Source organism: Cornus florida, unplaced genomic scaffold (assembly GCF_030987335.1).
Source record: "Cornus florida cultivar Cherokee Brave unplaced genomic scaffold, ASM3098733v1 CherokeeBrave_3.0.0_Hap2_Chr06, whole genome shotgun sequence".
NCBI classification, from domain to species: Eukaryota; Viridiplantae; Streptophyta; class Magnoliopsida; order Cornales; family Cornaceae; genus Cornus; species Cornus florida.
The window spans coordinates 40,925,604-40,934,850 of NW_026775576.1; the positions used below are offsets into that span (position 1 = coordinate 40,925,604).

General features: G+C 36.2%; 1 protein-coding gene and 1 pseudogene across 1 annotated transcript; one reads left to right on the plus strand and one right to left on the minus strand.

Annotated features, from left to right (window-relative positions):
- Nucleotides 1-2,736: 2,736 nt before the first annotated feature.
- LOC132315174 (small nucleolar RNA R71) lies at nt 2,737-2,835 on the plus strand (annotated as a pseudogene).
- A 4,316-nt stretch (nt 2,836-7,151) lies between these two features.
- On the minus strand, nt 7,152-8,905 carry LOC132313977 (UPF0481 protein At3g47200-like). The gene is made up of 2 exons (XM_059812908.1): nt 8,831-8,905; nt 7,152-7,910 (listed from the first exon to the last, which is right to left on the minus strand). The coding sequence occupies exons 1-2, from the start codon at nt 8,903-8,905 to the stop codon at nt 7,152-7,154; spliced, it is 834 nt and encodes a 277-aa protein (XP_059668891.1).
- Nucleotides 8,906-9,247: the final 342 nt, after the last annotated feature.

The window sequence follows — 9,247 nt, forward strand, 5'->3', positions numbered from 1 at the left end:
AGTCACAGATCTGTGACGTGGAAGGCATGGGGGTACCCAAGCAAACTTATGGGGCCCTCTCACACATCAACAACACGATATGGGTTACTTGTTTGGCCCGTGACACTCAAAAATCAATTTAAAAATGAAAGATATATATAAAACTATATATATATATATATATACAAAATAATGAAAACTTCAAATATGGCAAGATTCAGACATAGCAACCCTAGATCTAACATGGCAAGCATCACAAATGGGTAGATTGAAACTCAAAATCAAGGGGAAAGCTCGGAACTTACCAAATCCGAGAGAGAGGAGTGGTGCGAAGGAGAGAGATGAGATCTGAGATGAAGGAGCGAGATTTGAGGCTCGGGAAGGTCGCCGGAGGGCTTGCCGGAGATATGAGAGAGATGGGTTGCAGTGGCGAGGGTTGAGAAGGTCTGTAAATCGATCTTTGAATCGAACGAATGACCCTAGGGTTTTGTTTTTAAAAACATTTCCCGACAGGTTCGATCGATCAGGAAAAATTTTCGATTGATCAAACAAGATCGATCTTAAAAATGTTGAGATCGATTTCACCTCAATTTTTTTATTTTTTTATTTATATATATTTGAATATTTACAAATTAAAAATTCAAAACATTTTTTTGGATTTTTGGAAAAATAAAATACAATTTTTTTTGGAATTTTAGAAAATATATAAATTTTTGGAATTTGAAAATTTTTAAATGAAAAGAAAAGTAGAAATTAAAAATAAAAAATCTTTAAAATAAAATAAAAATCTTTTAAAGATTTTTAAGATAAGATAAGATAAAATAAAATAAAATAAAAATAAAAACAACAATGCAATCAAAGTCAAAATCAAGGTCAACAAAAAGTAGAGATCGATCGAACTGTGATTGATCGAAAAAGTACTTCGATTGATCGAACAGGTGAAAACCTGCAGAGAAGTTCGAATGATGCATAGAGAGGCCTTTTTTTATGGATCTCAAAAATTTTCTAAGTGTGGAGTGAAAATCGATCTAAGAAAAAGTTGGATCGATCTAGGAACTTTCAGATCGATCCAAAGGAATTCTTGAACGATACACAAAGGGTTGATTTATGCAGGAATTTTCAGATCGATGTAACAAAGCAATGATTGGATGCAGGGATGAGTGTTCGATCGATCGAATCTTTTTTGAGATCGATCGAACTTAGATAAAATGCCTATTTTTAGATTGAAAGTGCATGTATACTCAATCAAAATTCCTAGCTAAGTGTATGAATTCTAAAACATATCTAGACGACGCAAGAAATGAAAGATAAAATAGAAATGAGGGAGGAATAGGGTTGTAAACCCTACGAAACATTTACTAGTCTTTAACGTCTCTAGCAAGACGTTGGGCTTTTTTAGCCCGGATCAAATATCTTGTAATGCATCCCCTCTTTGTTGGGTGATAAGTACTTTGAATTCCATCCAACAAACGGTTCCCTAAAAAACTTGTTGGATTAGGTTCAAAGGAATTTGTTGGTGGTCCTTTGCCAATATGATCTTTGGGCTTCCATGCCTTTTCAAAACAAGATTTTGAAACATCATTTTTTGAATTCAAGGTTAAAGTTTTAGTTTCAAGCAAAGACTCCATTCTTTCACATTCATTGTCTAGACATTTTTCTACAACATTCACTTCTTCATGCTTGTCAAATGAATTTGGGGTCAGATTGAAGATATTCAACTTCATTTTCATATGCCCAAATGAAATTTTCATTACCCCCGTCCTACAATTGATGTTGGCATTTGAGGTTGCCAAGAAAGGACGGCCAAGGATAACGGGAATTTGGCTCTTGGGATTTGGAATTGGTTCCGTATCAATGACAACGAAATCGACCGGGAAGAAGAATTTATCAATTTTAATCAAAACGTCCTCAATGATACACCTAGGCTTTTTGATGGATCGGTCGACAAGTTATAAAACCACCGATGTCAGTTTTAAGTCTCCTAAGCCAAACTTAACATATACCGAGTATGGAAGAACATTAACACTTGCTCCTAGGTCTAGAAGAGTCCGATTAATGACATGGTCACCAATGATGCAAGAAGTAGTAGGCGAACCTGGGTCCTTAAACTTTGGAAGGGTGTTATGTTACAAGATTGAGCTCATTTGCTCGGTCAAGACCACTTTCCTAGGTGCTTGGCTCTTATTCTTTCTCTTTTGGGTATAAAGATCTTTTAAGAACTTGGCATAAGTTGGACTTTGCTTAATTGCATCAAAAAGTGGAAGATTAATCTTCACTTGCCTAAACATTTCAATGATTTCATTGGTCTTGGTCTTTTGTTTATCAAGATAAATGGATCATTTCAAGGCATCCGGAAATGGAGCTCTTGGCTCAAAAGCTTTTTCAAAATTCAACACAAGAATTTTTAAAATCCTTTTTCAAAGCTTTGTTTAATTCATCTTTCAAATCAATTTTGGACTCACTTATCAAATCACTTTCTAACACTTTCTCATTTGAATGATCATACATATGTAACGAAGGAGGAATATGATAAGAAATGGGGATGGATATAAGCCGACATTCTTCTTTTCACCTAGGTTTCTACCATTTTTAGAAAATAAGGACCTATGCATGGAATTTTCACTCATACTTTCATACAATTGCCACATATCATTTTCATACTTATTAAGATAAGAACCACTCATAGATGTATCAACCATACCCTTGTGATTATCCGATAAACTTTCAAAGAAATATTGGACTAGTTGCCACTTAGGTATGTCATGATGAGGGCACTTTCTAAGCAAATCATTAAATCTTTCCCATGCCTCATGAAACATTTCCCCATCCCCTTAAGAAAATTCTCTAATTGAAGCTCTCATGGCATTGGTCTTAGAAACCGGATTGTACTTTTTCAAGAACTCTTGTTGCATTTCTGCCCAAGAAGTTATCGAAAAAGACCTAAGATTGTTGAACCAATATTTTGCCTTGTTTTTAAGGGTAAAAGGAAAAAGTTTAAGTCTTAAAACTTCTTCTGGCATGTCTGTGTATTTTACGGTGGAACACACTTTAAGAAACTCATCCAAATGCTTATAAGGTTCTTCACTAGGAAGTCCATGATAGTTTGGAAGCATTTGAATAGTTTGTGGTTTAATTTCATAATGATGTACTCTAAATGGAGGCAATTGAATGCAAGTGGGTGCATTGTATTCATTAGGCACATAATGGTCTCTTAATGCAATGGGATGATTTGCAATTGGTGGTGCTAAACGAACTCCTTGATTAGCTTGAACTATGGGGGGTTGTGGAGCAAATATTGTCCGAGGCTTTCCCAATGGAACTTGGCCTTGTTATTGTTGGTGAATGAATGGTCTAGGCATGCCTAATGGTACTTGAACATTTTCATGATGCATATTAGGGTGGAGGTTGCCTTGTTGGTTTATGTGACCAAGGTTCTCCACATGGTCGTTATTCAAATCCTCTATTGGTGAAATGGAGTGATGAGGACTACCTCTCCCCCTAGGATTACGAACAACCGATTCAAGATGTAAATTAGGAGGGACAAGAGTATGATTCAATGACCTACAACCATGCATACACTAGCAAAGCAAATAACAAGCAAGTAACAATCACTTCGCCCCCGCAACAATTCAATCAACAAATCTCCACATTCAATGATCCTATACTTCCATGCTTAAACAACATGCAAAGAAAAGTAAATTGCCTCCACGCGAACTCACGATTTATCTAAGAAATGAAAAACAAGCCTCCACGCTGGCCGACGATTTAACTAGAGCTTGAGTTAGAAAGATCTCACAAAGGGTCCTTAAGCAACTTCAATTCATTTTCAACTTCCAAACTTTGCTATGCTTTGCATTTTTTTTAGATTTGTAGTCCTTATTGTGCTTAGCTTAGCTCCTTACTTTGAATTCTCTTTTACTTAAACTCTTTGCACAATTTCACCTAGCCAAATAAGAACAAACACAATAAGTAACCAAAAATAAAATAAAGAAAAGACACGATCAAAGGACTAATCCTTAATACTTTCCAAAAAAGGGTGTTGCCAATTAAATCCTCGGCAACGGCGCCAAAAACTTGGTGTTCGTCAAGCACCGAAGCCTAACGATGTGCAAAAGATAGTGAATGTGCAATGTAGCTAAGTTTTACATTTATAAATGCCACTACTACCATTAACTAAAAATATAACAAGGGTGAGTAGAGATCGTCCCAAGGGATTGAAGGACTACAAGTAATGGAAACAATGCTTACGGTTAGTAGGTCGAGTGATCAAAGGTAGGTTGTTTGGTTGATTAAACTACAATTAAGATTAAACAAGATCAATATAAAACAAGTAATTAAATGATAGAGAAAATAAGAGAGAGAGATCTTGGGATTTAGAGATTACCACTAAGCATCACCTTTCTATACACTCAATTCATAATTAATGAGGGGGAAAACATATGTTGCAACAATAGTGAGTGTGTGTGGTTGTTTTAACAAGTATGGATGACCAATTAAGTATATATTGTCTAAATAACACAATGAATAGCACAATACATCAAACTAAGTCATTAATCCTTCTTTAAGCTCACAATCCAAACACATCACATAATTAGAGAAATATATTACTTGCATTCATAAGTATGGAACATCAAATAACAAGCATGGATTGTCCTCCTATTTAACAACTAAGGTAGCTACACTACATCTAAGTTAATGACATAGAAATTAAATTAATTAGACTAAGGAAGAGACACAATCCATCAAGAAATGAGTATGAACCATCAAATAAACCACAAGAGCATTCTATTAAGCACTAAGTCTTGACAATCTCTAAATCCATAACATCAACACACATAGACATGCATCAACAATATAAGAGATAAAGATAAACACATGAACATCTATCCTAGCATACATAGATATATGGATAGAATGAAATGATCAATTGGAAGAATTAAACCACACAAATCATTGAATAAATAAGATCTATGTATATAAATATATCAAAACATGTATTACAACACAAATCCCCTAAAAAATACATAAATCAAGGTAAAGAAAGCATGCTTAGGGTTAACTCTAGCCCCAAGAAGATGTCTAGCCATTCATGAATGGTGTCCTCTAACCCTCAAGGGCTATCTCCATGGTAGAGTGCTCTTCTTCTTGAGGAAGATGGAAAACCTCTCAAGAATGTCTCTAGCCTCCTCTTCTCTTTTCTTCCTCTCTAAGAATTGTATCTAAGACTATAAAAAACTATCTATCTAAGCATATGTGTAAAAGTGGCTCATATTCCTAATATAAGTAGCTCAAATGTCACACCCAATGGTCTAGGCTCGTACACAAGGGCTCCTCTAATGATTGCATAATGAGATAACTTTTAATGAGCTGGAGATATATTTTTTTCGAATTTGAGAGGGTTCGATTGATCGAACTTGTGATGTGATCTACATGACTGAGATCTATCAAACTTTGGCTGGATCGATCCTCCCATGGCGGCGCCTTTTTGGATAAGGACAAATCTGAGATATTTTGGGGAATGAGACAAAGTGGTAGGTATGGTGGTACAACAGGATAAGATGGAATCTTTTCGATTGATCTGAGAATTGTTGGATTGATCGAACTTTGTGGGATCTTTGAATATGGACAAAAGAGCTTGGATCCATCTTAGAGAGTCTAGATCGATGAACTTTTGATCGATCGAAGTATTCTTGAGATCGATCAAACCTGCTGAATTTCCACACTTTGCTTCAATCTGCTTCCACTTTGCTCATTTCTTCCATCCAGCTTGAGTTATCTTCTTTTAAGCTCTTATTTGGCTGAATTAGCTTATTTTGGGGATCAGCACCTAAAAAGAGTAATAATACGAAATTAGTCTAAAACGGAAAAGTAAGATAGATAAAGGTCCTAGAATACCTAAGCTTAAGGGGTTTAAATACGCACTCTTCAGCGCTCATCAGGTTCTTTATATATTGTTCGGTTTTATTATTATACTAATATATAATTATATTTTATTTAATATAAAATACATTATTACAAAATTATATATATTATTGTTTTATAATAATAATTATATATATATATATTATATTTTTTATAATATTTAAATACCAATACTATAGTATATGATACTATTACACTTTTGAACCACAGAAAGAAACACAGGATTATATCCAGAAAACTTGTAGTATCCCTAGCCAATAAATGTGGATTTTGGATCTATAAAATTCTTGAGTGAATTATAAGTAGAATATTGAATCTAATTAAATTGAGACAGTCTTTGCCGAAGTTAACTTAGAAAATGAAATTCATACAAGTGTCCAGCGTTAGAGCTTATACAGAAACCAAAAAAGCTAGCTATGTCATATGTAAGATAACAAACCAGAAAGACTAAAAATACATAGCTAAAAGATATGATCTTAGAAACTGTAATAGGATTTTAACCACATTATTGCATGTATACTTCAGCTCTTCAACATATAGCCTGGAGCAAGGTGAGGACAAAAAGGAAAATGGCAGCAAGGATTTATATGAATGTCCACGGGTTACCAAAATAGGCACGCTTAAGTTTTACTAGAAATCTCGGCCAGATACGCTTGCAGTAATCAGTCACCTTGCTGCACGGGTCAGTGAAGCAGAAACGATCTACATAAACATCCTTGCAGATATTATTGTAGATATGTGCCACCTCTTCGTTCGAATCCAAATACTTTCGTATCACTCCAGCTTCTACAATCAGATCAACATCCTTTCCGGTGTTAATGAGTTTATTCACAAGGAAAGCATGAGATGTGAAATAACGCTTATCTTCAAACTAAAATTGCTCGACAACAATGAGACTTCTCAAGAATGTTTTGGTCGAGGAAGTAATGGGGAAAGGTGGGATTACAAAGCGACCCCTTCTAAACACCTGTAAACAAGAATTATCAGTAGTAAAGAACTTTAGGTCGAATAGGTTGGTTCCGGAGCCTGCAGGCTTAAATAAGACTCCAACCAAGTCAAGTTGTGTTGAGGAATATTTGAAAATGGGCCGTTCTTTGTACTCCGGGAGATGAACAACAGGACTAGAAGGCGTGTAGATAGAAGGCGCGAAGCAACTTTGTAAAAAAAAGAGTAGATGTGGGGACACTGAAGGCCACTTTGGTGGTCTTGGTATGCCCATCATGCCCTCAAAGAATACGAAGATACAATTTTCAAGAGAGAGTTGGCTGTCGTCTATCGTCTGTCGAGATAGTTGCCACTGTCAGGTTGAACAAATCGTGAAGAACATTGAAGGGAATCTGGTTCTCCAGTCGTATCAAGTCATGTTGGACCGCGGACCTCATGGAATAGTTGTTCAGAATGGGGTCAATATTATTGAGGATGGGGTCAGTAATGTAGACATCCGTACTCCTCCGGTTGTAATTCCTGTATAGAAGTTCGATTATGAAACAACCATCAATAAGCATCATTTCTGCAAACTTTCCTTTCACTGCTACCTCATTTTGAGCATACATCGCGCAAGCAAAGGATTCCATCTCTACCATGGAATTCACACAAAGTTGTTGCGTTTGCTTATAATTTTTGAATCTAAAGAATAGGCAGTGCATGTAGCTCAATTTGTCGTCCTCCATTACTTGGAGATGTTGTGCCTCTCTGTGAAGAGGTCCAATGGACACAATGCTGTGGGTATAGGCACCTTCATTTACTTGACGAATCTCAACTGGAATCCTATGAATGAGTGATACCCAGGTACGCCCGTAGTTCTTCAGGACCTCAAAATTATTTGTGCTGCTGTGGATCTTCTTATCTAGGGACTCCAAAAACCGAGTCGCCGTTGTCTCTTGGCCTGAAGAAGATCTTCTTTGGTCCGCCATCCCATCAGCAGCCGTATCTTTTCCAATTCCTGAATCAGCAGAAGCAATATTTGAGTGATGGATGATCAAATAGCTGGGAGATCTGGGGGTACGGTTCTCCGGATTATTGTAAAAATTATTATATGAGTGATGATGAAACAGTTGGGAGACCAAGGTACGGTACCAGGATAATCTAGAACTTCTTAAGAGGGAGGACCTAATTAAATATTTAATTAATGTTTTCAAGTGATTTGTTACTCAAATTAAAGCAACCTTAATTAATTACGATGATAATACCAGAATTGTGTGAATAAATTCTAACACCTCAAGATTTGTTCACATTACCCAGTCAAAATCAAAACAAATATACGTAGGAGACAGAACTAGAAATTCTTATTTTTAATTATTTATTTTGAATTATTTTTAGTATTAGTATATATGAATCCATAACTGAAGGGCATAAAATCTCACTGGGCCAAGTCTAGCCCGGTCCATCAGTCCAGAAGGACGCCCAACGACCCTCCAGCCCATTCACTCTCATTCTATGCCTGTATTGATCGACAGACCGGCCCAAGAAGAGACCAAGCCCGATTAGGAGGAATGAAACCCATATTTTCTTGAGGTTTGGATAGGACAAAGGGATTTTGCGGGTAAGGAGAGACTTTTATAAATAGAAAAATGCAAGAAATGTAAAGGGATTCGATTAAAGGGTAAAAAATTAACTTTCTAAATAGAGAGCAGTTTTTTGCGCATTCAATAACTAATAAAGAACAAATTAAAGAAAAAATGAAAAAATTTTGATCACCGAGGGTTGCAAATCAATCGAGCTAAGTCGAGTTTTAGATTGGCTCACCTTAGTGGATGAGTATTTGGACAGGGCCCGTACTCGGACCTCAGCTCGAGCCCGTTAACAACTAAAACCTTTAGAGATATATATAATAATATACACACCAAAAGACACACGTGTATATTGTGGAACATCATATCTACATAACTGTGTTAGAATTCATATATAAATATATACGCACACAACTCACTGGTGTGGGACAAGTTGTCGCTGAGGACGGGTCAGATCTGGCTTCCACAGCCTCAATCTCAATATCGGACGGCATCGTATGAGAACTGAGAAGCAAAGTGACGAGAGAGAAAGAGACAGAAGAGGGGGAGACGAGAGGGAGTGTGGGTGTGAAGGTTTGGAGCTGCAAAACGACATCGCTTTATAATTTAACTTCTTGTCTTTTTCTTTTTAAAACTTAATTAGGTGAGTACAATATAAGTTTTGGAAGCATGTAATAATATGCCCACTTGTCAAGACGTCGTCACTAATTCAATTTGAGGACCGAGAATTCTAGCCGAATTCAAAGACTAAACATTTACTACTTAGACGACCGGGCGCGAATCCTCTTAAATCACTTTGTCTTGCTATCCATGCATTACACATTACTTGATCTATA

Bases quoted from the DNA above. Each gene is read 5' to 3' on its own strand.
- LOC132313977 (XM_059812908.1), bottom strand. From the start codon at position 8,905: ATGCCGTCCGATATTGAGATTGAGGCTGTGGAAGCCAGATCTGACCCG. The intron at 7,911-8,830 runs GTGAGTTGTGTG...AATAATCCGGAG, and splicing joins CGACAACTTGTCCCACACCA to AACCGTACCCCCAGATCTCC.